This window comes from Zea mays, chromosome 8, assembly GCF_902167145.1.
Source record: "Zea mays cultivar B73 chromosome 8, Zm-B73-REFERENCE-NAM-5.0, whole genome shotgun sequence".
Taxonomy (NCBI): domain Eukaryota; kingdom Viridiplantae; phylum Streptophyta; class Magnoliopsida; order Poales; family Poaceae; genus Zea; species Zea mays.
Window position 1 is genome coordinate 151,072,751 of NC_050103.1, and position 13,889 is coordinate 151,086,639.

General features: G+C 43.9%; 1 protein-coding gene across 1 annotated transcript; it reads left to right on the forward strand.

Annotated features, from left to right (window-relative positions):
* The first annotated feature begins 10,256 nt into the window (after positions 1 to 10,256).
* LOC103636125 (GDSL esterase/lipase At1g28600) lies at positions 10,257 to 11,695 on the forward strand. Its single transcript, XM_008658487.3, has 3 exons — positions 10,257 to 10,506; positions 10,638 to 11,285; positions 11,397 to 11,695. The coding sequence occupies exons 1-3, from the start codon at positions 10,257 to 10,259 to the stop codon at positions 11,603 to 11,605; spliced, it is 1,107 nt and encodes a 368-aa protein (XP_008656709.1). The 3' UTR covers positions 11,606 to 11,695.
* The last annotated feature ends 2,194 nt before the right edge of the window (positions 11,696 to 13,889 follow it).

Below are 13,889 nucleotides of genomic sequence, written 5' to 3' on the forward strand. Positions count from 1 at the left end.
GGATGACCAATGAGGTTGTTGATGTGGGTGCAAAGGTGGTGTGTGACAAAGTCTCCACCCAAGCAAACCCATCAACCTCAAGTCATCCAAGCCATGAAGAAAATCATCAAAGGATGCCAACAGTGGTAGAAGATGAACATGAAAGTATTGATGGTGAAGTGCCTCTTGATCAAGTGAATGATGAGGAGGAGCAAATACAAAGACAAAAATCAGTGCCTCATCCTAGAGTCCATCATACAATTCAAAGGGATCATCCGGTGGACAACATCCTGGGTAGCATCAGGAGAGGAGTAACAACTCGATCTCGTTTAGCTATTTTTTGTGAATTTTACTCGTTTGTTTCCTCTCTTGAGCCACTTAAGGTTGAAGAAGCATTGGGTGATCCGGATTGGATAATTGCCATGCAAGAGGAGTTGAACAACTTCACCCGGAATGAAGTCTGGTCCTTAGTCCAAAGACCCAAACAAAATGTGATTGGGACTAAATGTGTCTTTAGGAACAAACAAGATGAACATGGCGTGGTTACAAGAAACAAAGCACGGTTGGTTGCCCAAGGCTACACTCAAGTGGAAGGACTTGATTTTGGTGAAACATATGCGCCGGTAGCAAGGTTAGAATCAATTAGAATATTAATTGCTTATGCTACTAACCATGATTTCAAGCTATATCAAATGGATGTCAAGAGCGCATTTGAGGGTATACGTGGAGCAACCACCGGGTTTTGAAGATCCAAAGAAGCCAAATCATGTTTATCTACTTCACAAGGCACTCTACGGGCTTAAACAAGCCCCTAGAGCTTGGTATGACTGTCTTAAAGATTTTTTTTTAATTAAGAATGGGTTTACAATAGGAAAAGCTGACTCTACTTTATTTACTCGAAAAGTTGACAATGAATTATTTGTGTGCCAAATATATGTTGATGACATTATATTTGGTAGTACTAATGAAAAATTTTGTGAAGAGTTTAGCAAAGTAATGACGAATAGGTTTGAGATGTCTATGATGGGCGAGCTTAAATACTTCCTGGGATTTCAAGTCAAACAGCTCAAGGAAGGTACTTTTCTATGCCAAACCAAATATACACAAGATATGCTCAAGAAGTTTGGCATGGAAAAAGCAAAACACGCCAAGACTCCAATGTCATCAAATGGATATCTCGACCTAAATGAGGAAGGTAAACCTGTAGATCAAAAATTATATAGATCAATGATAGGATCACTGCTTTACTTATGTGCATCTAGACCTGATATAATGTTGAGTGTTTGCATGTGTGCACGTTTTCAAGCAAACCCTAAAGATTGTCATCTTGTAGCCGTTAAGAGAATTCTAAGATACTTAGTCCACACCCAAAACCTAGGATTATGGTATCCCAAAGGCTCCCTTTTCGATTTGCTTGGCTACTCTGACTCAGATTATGCCGGTTGCAAAGTAGATCGAAAAAGCACTACTGGGACTTGCCAATTCCTTGGGCGGTCCTTAGTGTCATGGAGTTCCAAGAAACAAAATTGTGTTGCACTTTCCACTGCAGAAGCTGAGTACATAGCAGCTGGGGCATGTTGTGCACAGTTGTTATGGATGAAGCAAACCCTTAGAGATTTTGGTTGTGAGTTTAACAAAATTCCACTTCTGTGTGACAATGAAAGTGCCATAAAACTTGCAAACAATCCGGTGCAACACTCTAGAACGAAACATATTGACATTAGACACCATTTCTTGAGAGACCACGAAGCCAAAGGAGATATCGAATTGTTTCATGTGAGCACCGAAAATCAACTAGCCGATATCTTCACAAAACCCCTTGATGAGACTAGGTTTTGTTTTCTTAGGAGTGAGCTAAATATCTTGGATTCTCGAAACGTGTCTTAATAACTAAAATTTTGATCAAATTTGATGGATGTAAATTGATTGTTTGAGCAATATGAAATGAGAAATAACATTTTTATCATTACAATCACTCATATCATATTTGCTAAGTGCTATTATAGCCCTTCTGGGCAATATCTGGAAACTGGTTGAGTAAACCAGCTGAGTAGGCGACTCAACCGGTTTTCCCCTGGTGGAAACCGGTTGAACCGGTATAAAAATCGGTTGAACCGGTTTTGTCCTCCTCCGCATCCGCGCCGTCAGTCTGCGCGCACTCTGCGCTGTCAGTTTCGCAGTCTGCGCTGTCAGACTGCCAGAAATTTCGCGCAGTCAACACCTTTTTCTGCGCGCTTTTACTGCGCAGTTTGACCAAAAACCGGTTGAACCGGTTTTAGAACCAGTTGAACCGGTTTTCTGTGTTCTGACCGGCCGACTCCCCCCTTATTTCTCTCCCTCTCCCCTCTTATCTTCTTCTCAGTTTCACTTTCCAGCCGCCGCCGCCCACTCTTCTTCCTCTCTCTCCTTCACACCTTCTCCACTCCAAAACTCACTTGTGCCCTCTCATCTTTGGAAGATTTGTTGGAGATCCGTTCATCCCGGTGTTCTCCATCATCTTCCTCAATCTCGTTGGAATTTCTTGACCAAATCTCCGGATCGAGGTATTGCCCTATTTCATTTCTTTTTACTCGATCCGACGCGTTCTTGATTATCTCATGTATCATTCGTTGGGTACATTTTAGTTTAAGTGCTTGCAACACTTAGATTATCTTCATTTGTCACGAACATTGTTAGAGTTTAGCGATTTGATATTGTTCGTTGTAGTTGAACCGCTCATATGAACGGTTGAAGTGCATGCTCAATATCTTATGCGTCTCTACTCAAAAGTGTTTGATCCTTGCTCATCATAGGTTCTTTTTTAGAATGGTGCGTCGGAGGAACCCGTCCGTGGTTGAATTCGACTCCTCTGATGACCAAGAAATACATGGAGATACTCCCCCACGCTCTAGATCCAAGCGTGGGCGAGGAAGCGGAAATGTCATGCAAGGTGCTGAGGCCTCCGGGTCTCAAAGTGCTCGCGGTCGGACAACCCGGAATCCTTCCGGGCGGTCCCGACCCGCGACAAATCCGCAGGCGTGGGAGGCTACGAGTGATGATGAAGGCGGGAAGGATGATGAAATTGATCTTCCCCCGGCCCACGCCCCTGTGATTCGTGGGTTGGTCCTCCACCGGGCGGAGGCTCGGCGTGCTGGCAATGAGCCAGTAACTGATTTCACTGCCAGTGGAGGCTCTGCTCTCCTTCAGGATCTCCGTTTCCAAAATCCCGCATTGCGCATTCGTGATGCCAGGATTGATGGAAACCGCTTTTGGACGCTTCATCATGTGGATTTTTATAATTCCGTGATCCTCCCCAAGAAGCATCAACCTATTCTGCTTCAACGCTATATCAACTGGGAAGGTTGTGAGGCCATTGGGGATCCAGAGATGACACAGGCATTGAGGGCCTGTGAAAGGAAAAAGATGAAGAGTATCATGACATTCCAATATGATTGGAATGATGAAGTTATTGCCCAATTCTACTCATCTTTGTGGATCAAGCCAGCTGACGAGGAGAGTCCATACAACTACCCTTATCTGAACTTCTACATTGAAGGTAGTTGGTATAAGGTGAGCTACCGTCGGTTTGCTCACATTCTTGGTTTTTCTGACAATGATATCTCTGGCGACAAGATCAAGATACATGATTTCCGCCAGCCTACTAGAGATGAAGCCAAAGATCTTCATCTCTCCGAGTCTGGGAAGTATTGGGAGTCTACAAACATGCATAAGTATTATCGATACATCAACTCCCTCTGCAGGATGACCCTCATTCCAAAAGGGGGTAATCAGATGAACATTCTTGGAGAGAGCAAGGTCTTGCTCTCCTTCATGAAACCCAGCAGCTCAGAGAGTATAAATGTCTTTGATATGATTTGACAGGAAATCATTCATGCTGCTTGCTTTCCATTGAAGGGATGTCTTCATGCTCCGTTTATCATGAAGATGATTGAGGTTGTGACCCAGTTTAAATTTGATAAAGGGACAAGACATCAATCATATACCCCTTTCTGGATTGATCCCAACAATCCAGCAGGGCGCCTACGGAAAGCCCCCTTCAGCTCTCGTGCTCATACATCTGCGGGTCCATCTGCTGGTCCTGCTGTTGCTGCTGCTGCCGGTGCCTCGCGTCCCTCCCCTGGCCGCAGATCTCCCACGTCACGTGGTCGTGGTCGTGGTCGAGGTCGTGGCCGAGGGATGGGTGCCCGCTTGGCCCACGGGTTTGCGGCATTTTTCTCCATGTGCCGGAACATTGCTGCGGATGTCCATGAGGTGGCTCGACGTCAGCGGGAGACTGACGACAACCTACGTCGTCAAGCTTCCTCCTTGGGTACTCCCTTCGCCCCCCGCTCGCCTGACGTGCCTCTCCATCCTCCTCCTCCAGAAATCAACGAGTGGTACCAGCAGGCATACGGGGTGCCTTTTATGACAGCAGACGACGTCGACGAAGAAGAAGAAGCTTATTTTGATGATCGTGAGTAGTTTGTCCCGCCTCCGTATCACGGGGATCCGGGGCAATCATCTTCTCACCCTCTGCCCCAGGATCCTTCTGGCAGTGCTCCTCCCCCGGATCAGTCTGGGGAAGAACACTTTGCCTCTCACCTGGCGCACCACCTCTTTGCTCCTCATCATCCTCCTCCCAACTGGTGATCTCTGGATTGGCGTATATCTCTCTCTCTTTTTGGTTCTTGTTGCCAAAAAGGGGGAGAAGGTTTATCAGACTGGCAGTACCTTTATTTTTGTAATGAACAATCGGTTTGTAATAACTATTTGGTCTATCGTACGATGCATGCATGGCTCTAAAGCCATAAACATTTTTATGATGTGATGAGATGAGTTCTCATTATTGTAATAGCAGTAGAATTTTTCATATCATATGCTATGCAATAATGAGCTTGAATGTGTAATTTTTACTCTTTCTATCTAATTATGTTTCATTCCTTATTGTTTTATGTATGGTGTTAATTGTTCTCTCTCTCTAAATATGTTGCAAATTGACATATCAAGTCAATGATAATATCGCAAAATTCATGCACATATTTAGGGGGAGCTACACATACACAAAGGATTTTATCTCGCAAGTACTTGTAACTTTTAATTCTTATTTCCACTCCAGTTTGTTTTGGCATCAATCACCAAAAAGGGGGAGATTGTAAGTGCAATCAACCCTAATTGAGAGTTTGGTGATTAATGACAAAACAAACTGAGATTCTAACAAGTTTGCTCCTAGCATGTACACAGTAATTCTACAGACAGGAGAAGCACGGATCTTACGAGCATAAAAGTAGAAAGCACAGCGGATTTAAAATTCCACATCAAATGGCGTGCTCCAAGTGCTTAGAAACAACGGCGGTGCTAAATTTATAATTCTTGAGTCATAGGAATCGCCGTGCAATTAAGAGGGATCCACGATAGTTAAGTAAGTTGTGCAACGAGCCAAGTTCAAAATCTTTTGAAAACATCTTGGAGAACATTTTTCCAGATCATGAATGCCCTTGAGAAAAACAAATTTTACTTCCCACAAAGACTCCACTTTTGCTCTCTTCAAAATACTCAAAATTTGGTTTCAGCCCCCAAAACCGGTTCAACCGGTCCTGAAACCGGTTCAACCGGTTTTGGGACTGTTCACCTGCCATCTCTGCTCTGACCTGTCTGACAGTCAGAGCTGTCAGAAAAGTCGTTGTAGATATTTTTTGAAAACCGGTTCAGCCAAAATTTTTCCTTACTCAGCCGATTTTGAAACCGGTTGAGTCTCCGGCTGAGTAGCTCAGTGGACCGGGATCCCCCTGGTAGAAACCGGTTCAACCGGTCTGAAAACCGGTTCAACCGGTTTTTACTTCTTTTCTTCCAACGGCTGCCAGCTTTTGGGGGATCCTTTATATACCCCCTCACACTCTCTCTCATTTACTTCTGCCTCTCCCACGAATTCTTGGCCGACCAACCTTCAAACAAGCACATTCATTTCACCTTTCACACCCGCAATCGCATCTCCTTCAATCATTTGAAGGACCCTTGGTGTGAGGTGAACTCGATCGAACTCGCTGTCAATTTCATCTCGATTCTCCCATTCTCTTTGTTCTTGAGCTCGTTGCAAACTTAACCTTGTGCGGATTTGTTACTCTTGGAACCTCGTGTTCCTTGACGGTTAGAGGTTGCTTGGGAGTCTCCAAATTTGTGGACGACCCCAAGAAGTTTGTATCACCCGCTCTTTGAGCTGATTTGAGAAGAGATTGCCTTGACCTTTGTGGTCGGCTTGTGGAGGATTAGGGTTGGAAAAACCCGACCCTTTGTGGGTTCCTCAACGAGGAGTAGGACACCTTTGTGGTGGTTGCCGAACCTCGGGTTATATCGCGTGTTCTTGTGTGTTCTTGTCAAGCGCTTTAAAATTCATTGGTTGGCTCATATTATTCATTCGAGTAGATTTTGTGTAGGGCAAGTCTTTAGCTATATTCTTCACTACTTCGTATTTGTTTAACAGATTACTTAATTTAAGTTGAGCAGGTTCAAACTTGTTCAGTTGTAATTAAAATCGACTGAACCGGTTTGCACCAGTGCAACTTTAATTTAACCTATCTCGAAGTTTTTAGTGAAAATTTTCAGGTGTAGCCTATTCACCCCCCCCCTCTAGGCTACTTTCAGAAACAAACCGGGTAAAACCGGTTCAACCAGTGTCAAAACCGGTTCAACTGGTTTGCACGAGCTCAACAAAAGAATGAGATATAAAACTGAATTGATCTCGAAATTCACCCAGTTAACTTTGAAAATGAGATGTCCTAAATGATCCACGTGGTTCAAAGTAGTAGATCTGAGAAGGGCACTTCTCAAAATCTACACACCAAAAAGATATGAGCAATTCTTCAATGGAATAGTGAGAGAACGAATAACACGAACAAACACAATGAACAGGAACACAAGAGACTCAAGATTTATCCCGAGGTTCGGTCACACCACAAAAGGTGCTCTACTTCCTCTTTGAGGCGCCCAGAAAGAGTCTGTTTCAACCCTAATCCTCCCTTCGTCGACCACAAAGGTCAAGCTCACACAATAATCTTTGCTCAAATGAGCGTATAATACAAACTTTCTTGTGGTCTTTCACAAGATTTGGAGACTCACAAGAGACACCTAGTCGTTTAAGAGCTAGAAGCTCCAAGAGTAATGAATCCACAAAGAACTCGATGTAATACCAAAGCTCGAATCAAGAAGAACAAAAATGATTTAAAGATGAAGCACAAAACCCCACAACTCTCAATCTCACTCAAAGATTTCTCTCCAAAGATTTGAAATGGGAGAGGCAAGAGATGTGTGAGAGAGAGTGAGATCTGTTTCTTAGGTTAGAAATGGAGTTTGGTGCGTGCTCTTGTGTGGGGAGAGAGGTAGGAGTGAGTATATATAGGTGGGGCTTCAAAACTAGTCGTTGGGCTGATTTTGTTTTGGAGTACCGGTTGGGTTCAACCAACAGGGGCAGGCTGACAGTCAGTCTTCCCGTCAGACTGGCAGACTGGCAGACTGCAGGTCAGACTGGTAAACAGGTCCTGACACTGGTTGAACCGCCCCTAGGATCGATTCAACCGCCTGGTGGTCAGACTGGCAGCCAGTCTGCTAGTCAGGGGTCAGACCGGTTAGGTGACCCTGACACCGGTTGAACTGCCCTTAGGGCTGGTTCAACTGATTTTGATCAGTGAGGTCCAAGGAAAAAACTCGGTTGAACTTGCCCTGGACACCAGTTGAACTTGTCCTGGACACTGGTTGAAATTTCCCTGGACCCCGGTTGAACCTGCCTGGACACCAGTTGAACTTGTCCTAGACACCGGTTGAACCTACCTGGACCCTAGTTGAACTTGTCCTGGACCCCGGTTGAACTTGTCCTGAACACCGGTTGAACCTGCCTGGACCCCGGTTGAACTTGTCATGGACCCTAGTTGAAGCTACCTGAACCCCAGTTGAAGTTAAGTTCAACTCAGCTGAAAAAGATGAACTTAGCTAAAAAAGCTCAACTCAGCTGAGACAGTTCAACTCAGCTGAAAAAGCTCAACTCAGCTGAAGAAGCTCAACTCAGCTGAGAAAACTCAACTGCTTTTCAACAGGGACACTCTCTATTTCTCAATCCTAACAACAGTCTTACACAAAGTGTCCTATGGATTTTGGTTTTCGAAATAGCTTTTGAATTTGGAGGCTTGAGCTTTGCCAAAACACCAACCTTTTTTTGGATCCCACTTGATAGTACGCCGATTTCTATACTCAAGTTAAATAAAATATAATTAAGTAAACACCTTGAGTAATTGGTGTCTCATGTGTGATTTCTCCATGACGTTGCTTCATAAGGATCACTAACATCTTTGTCTCACCTTTTGAAGCTAACATAAATCAATCCCGGTGACTTGAACCATTTCACCATATATGAATTCAAATCATGGCTTCAAGTCACTTTTCTGATGCATCAACATAATGTAACTTTTCATAGCTGATTAGTTCATCGACTTAGTGCAAGTACTCTCTTATTCACCTTAGTCATGGTACCTCAGTCCATAAGCCGTCACTTGGCCTTCACCTTCGCTTAGTCCCTCAAAGCCCTTTCCTTGCTATCTTCACCCTATCAAGCCATTCTTGAGTCACATCATATTGAGCATCCATTGAAAGAATCATTTCTTCAATATTGTGAAACTTGCTTGAATGTTATCTAGATATAAATGCTAAGATCAATCAAGCTCTATTATGATTCTCATAGAAGCATATATGGACTAATAGTAATATGGTCAAGCCAATTCATGATTCCTCATATCTTATTCACTTTGGTTTGACCAATCCTCTTAATCACTTCAACCTCTATTCTGGTCATATCTATGTAGTGATTTCTCAGGTCTTGTATATACAGAGACCATATTATATCCATTTGCATTGTCTCATTGGTAATTTATGTAATCGCTGTATACGTGAGTTTTGATATTGACACGTACATAGTTCGCATTCGGTTTGCCTTCGAAAACCGAGTGTGACAATACTGGTCAGTTTGTGTCTACAAGACGTACATATCAGGATTTCGAGAAGTCTTTACAAGCAAACTTTGACTACCACCACAAAACGTTACTTCGAAATCAGTCTGTACTAAGATATTCTGCTACATGTGGAATGTAGAATATATTGATATTATTGCTTTGATGTACTAAATATGTATATAACTTGAGTAATACTCCCTCCGTTTCGTTTTAGTTGTCGCTGGATAGTGCAAAATTGAACTATCCAGCGACAACTAAAAAGAAACGGATGGAGTAGTAGTTTACATTTTTACGGAGTTTGATGCACTAAAGATAATAATGCCGCTAGTAGAATCCTTTTTTGTACTAATGCTCCACACGTAGTTCATAGGATATCTTCTTAGTGGGAAATGAAATACTAACACTCATAAATCGTAAGCATGCATGCATTTATTGGGCAGGCAAATTATTTTTGTTGATGAGCAATAGTCATTACTTTGGATATCCAAAAACTGTATTTGGGTTGACTATGTAAGGCAACGTATCAAACCACCCTCATGCTGTCGATGGCTAGCATTCATGTGCTTTCAGGGTATATATTTACTATATATGCAGGCAACAAATTCCTTTCTGGTAAGATCGTACTGTAATTCACAAGAAATTCATGTTAGCATTTACTATCACTAAAGATATATACCCGAAATATCATGATACTAGTCAGTTTGTTTCTACAAGACGTACGTATCAGGATTCCGGGAAGTGTTTACAAGCAAAATTTGACTACCACCACAAAATGTTACTTGGAAATCAGTCTGTACGACTAAGATCGATATTCTGCTACACGTGGAATGTTGAATATATTGATTTCATTGCTTTGATGTATTAATAAATATGTATATTATTTGAGTAAATAGTAGTTTACATTTTACGGAGTTTGACCTTTTTGAGATCATAATATACGGTATATATGCATTTTGAAACAGATCGGAGAAGTATCTTTCATTTTGAGATTAATAAACAACAGATGGAGTATACTAGGCATGTCTAGAATAGAAATACCTAAGGCAACAATTCAAATAACCCTCGAAATGGAAGGCCCAAAGTATCTCGAGCATCTATCTCCGCCAGACTATTTTACATAATTTCGTTGCTGCGCGATTTATTGCATCCCTTAATACGTTGATCCTCGATCGATCACGTACAAACTTCTAGTATAAATTGTGGGTAGTAGGAGCTCACAAGAATCATCACAACCTACAGAGAAACTCATCTTCTTTATTTGGTCGCCGTCCTCCCGGCCGCTCTCCTGCCTAGCTAGACTGCACAATGCAAGAAGTTGAGATGCGGCGGGGTGCCGTCCTCCTCGTCTCCCTTGTCCTCCTGCTCATCAACTCGCCGGTGGGCTTGTGCGGCTGCTTCAAGCGCATCTTCAGCTTCGGCGACTCCATCATCGACACCGGCAACTTCGCGAGCACCGTCGGTTCGGCCCCGATAAAGGAGCTCCCATATGGCATGACCTACTTCAACCGGTCCACCGGCCGTGTCTGCGACGGCCGTGTCATCATCGATTTCTACGGTGAGTAATGAGTACGTACGTACGTGTGCTCGTGTTGCCGCCCACTGTTGCATTGGCTGCATGTGTATGTCCATTGATCGGTCTTGCTGTGTACGTACATGTAACAATGTGCTTGCATTGGTCTCTCTCAGCGCAAGCGCTCGGTCTGCCGCTGGTCCCGCCGAGCATACCGGAGGAGGAAACCTCCCCGTTCCCCACCGGCGCCAACTTCGCCGTGTTTGCGGCCACAGCGCTGTCGCCGGACTACTACAGGACCAACTACAACTTCACCATGCCGTCGCCGTCCCACCTGGACCTGCAGCTCCAGTCCTTCAAGAAGGTGCTCGCGCGGATCGCACCGGGAGATGCCACGAAGAGCCTCCTCGGCGAGTCCCTGGTGGTGATGGGCGAGATCGGCGGGAACGACTACAACTTCTGGTTCTTCGCGCTGGACTCCCGCGACACGCCGAGCCAGTACATGCCGGCGGTCGTCGGCCGCATCGGCGCCGCCGTCCAGGAGGTGGTCAACCTCGGCGCCAGGACGGTGCTCGTCCCGGGGAACTTCCCCATCGGCTGCGTGCCGCAGTACCTGTCCATGTTCCAGAGCAGCAGCAGCAACGCCAGCTCGGACTACGACCAGTACGGCTGCCTCGTCTGGTTCAACGACTTCTCGCAGAAGCACAACCAGCTGCTGCGGCAGGAGGTCGGCCGGCTCCGGTCGCAGAACCCGGGCGTCCAGATCATCTTCGCTGACTACTTCGGCGCCGCCATGCAGTTCGTCCAGAACCCCAAGAACTACGGTAAGTGTGTTCATGGCATGGATAATACGCATGATATATATAGACTAGCTATACATTTTTACTCTCTTTTTTTTCTTCTTTTGCGTGCGTGCGTGCATGGGGGCGTGACAGGCATCGATGATCCCCTGGTCGCGTGCTGCGGCGGCGACGGCCGGTATCACACGGGCAAAGGGTGCGACAAGAGTGCGACGCTCTGGGGTAACCCGGCCACGTTCGCTAGCTGGGACGGCATCCACATGACGGAGAAGGCGTACAGCATCATCGCCGATGGGGTGCTAAATGGGCCGTTCGCGGACACACCGCTGCTCAAGACCTGCTAAGCTATTTATAATTCTTACATATAGATACCTCACGTTAGGATCTTTTCGGAATATACATATGCTCCGATCAATATATATTTGTCAATAAAACGGTTCCAGTCTTGACCCTTCCGCATTTTATTATTACTGAGGTTATAAATGAATACGACATAAAGGGATCAATCACAGAGAAAACAAAGATTTAACGTAGAAAACCCCTCTAAAGCGAAGGGGGAAAAACCACGGGCGTCGGCCAGCAACTTCTCACTATTTTCGGGTGGTTACAGATCACAGAAGATTTACAAATGAGATAATTATCTTCTGCGGCTTAAAAAGATATTTATAGAGGTGAAACCCTAAAACGAGTAGGGAAACGATCCGTACCATCCGGTGACGGGCCTCTGCTTCGCTCGCCAACTTGGTCGTCTTCTTCAGAATTTGGATCACAAACTCAACAAACTCCACCTTGAGACAAATTCCTTATAGCATCATAATAACAAACTCCACCTTAAACAAATGCATCATCATCTTGCCGACGCCAACAGCCACTAAGGGCTAATTTATAATACCAACTAAGCTCAAACTTAGCAACAGAAACATGCTTTGTCATCATATCAGCAGGATTATTATGAGTAATGATCTTGCATACCTTCACCAACCCTTTTTCAATGATATCACGAACGAAGTGATAACGAATATCAATATGTTTGGATTTCTCAGTAATCATCTGATCTTTGGTGAGATGAATAGCACTCTGACTATCACAATAGATGGTAATGCAAGACTTAATTCCACATAGCTCTGAATATATACCTTTCAACCATAAGGCTTCCTTAGTAACTTCTGCAATTGACATATACTCAACTTCTGTGGTAGACAAAGCAACAGTATCCTGTAAACGAGCTTTCCAACTCACAGCACAATCTCCAACAGTAAAGACATAACCTGAAAGAGATCTCCTCCTGTCTAAATCACCACCATAATCTGAATCAACATAGCCAACCAGACCATCTCCAGATTTACCAAAACATAAACAAGCACTAGAAGAACCACGTAGATATCTGAAAATCCACTGAACAGCTTTCCAATGCTCTTTACCAGGATTAGACATGTATCTAGCAACAACGCTCATAGCATGAGACAAATCAGGACGAGAACAAACCATAGCATACATGAGTGACCCAACAGCACTAGAGTATGGAACTTTTGACATATATTCAAGCTCAGCATCAGTTTCAGCACACTGTTTAGCAGACAATTTAAAATGAGGAGCCAACGGAGTACTCATAGATTTAGTATTTTGCATGTTGAAACGATGAAGTACCTTCTCAATATAATTCTTCTGGCTTAAGTACAGCAGTCCAGACTTCCTATCCCTGACTATCTCTATGCCAAGGATTTTCTTTGCAGCACCCAGATCCTTCATATCAAATTCGCTACTAAGTTGTGCCTTTAAAACAACGATTTCCTTTATGCTCTTGGCAGCAATCAACATATCATCAACATATAGCAGCAAATATGTAGGTGATCCATTAACAAATTTTAGATAAACACAGCTATTATATTGAGACCTCTGAAAGCCCTTAGAAAGTATAAATGAATCAAACCTCTTATATCATTGTCTGGGAGATTGTTTCAGACCATATAAGGACTTCTTCAACCTGCACACATAGTCTTCTTTTCTAGGAACAATGAACCCCTCAGGCTGGTCCATATAAATGTCCTCCTCCAAATCACCATGTAAGAAAGCAGTTTTCACATCTAACTGTTGAAGCTCATAGTCATGTACAGCAACAAGACTAAGAAAGGTACGAATTGAACTATGCTTGACAACAGGAGAATATACATCAGAGTAATCAATTCCTGGAATCTGACTAAAACCTTTGGCATCTAGCCTTGATTTAAAGAGCGGAGGCTCTTTTGGAGTCATACCTTCTTTTCTTTTGAAAATTCATTTACACTTAATTGCCTTTTTGCCAGAAGGCAGCCGAACTAGTTCCCAAGTGTCATTCTTATCAAGAGACTCCATTTCTTCATGCATAGCACTCATCCACTTTTCACTATCAGTAGACAATATAGCTTCTGAATAATTCAATGGTTCCTGAACATTATCAACTTCTTCAGCAACAGCCAAAGCAAAAGCAACATTGCACTCTTGAATCAGTCTTTGGGGTCGAACTATCTGCCTCCTAGCTCGGCCTTCAGCAAGAGACTGGGGATGAGACTCCACAACACTGCGCTCCGACCTAAGCCTCCCGGCGACGGGTCTCCGCTTCGCTCACCAACTTGGCCGCCTTCTTTAGAA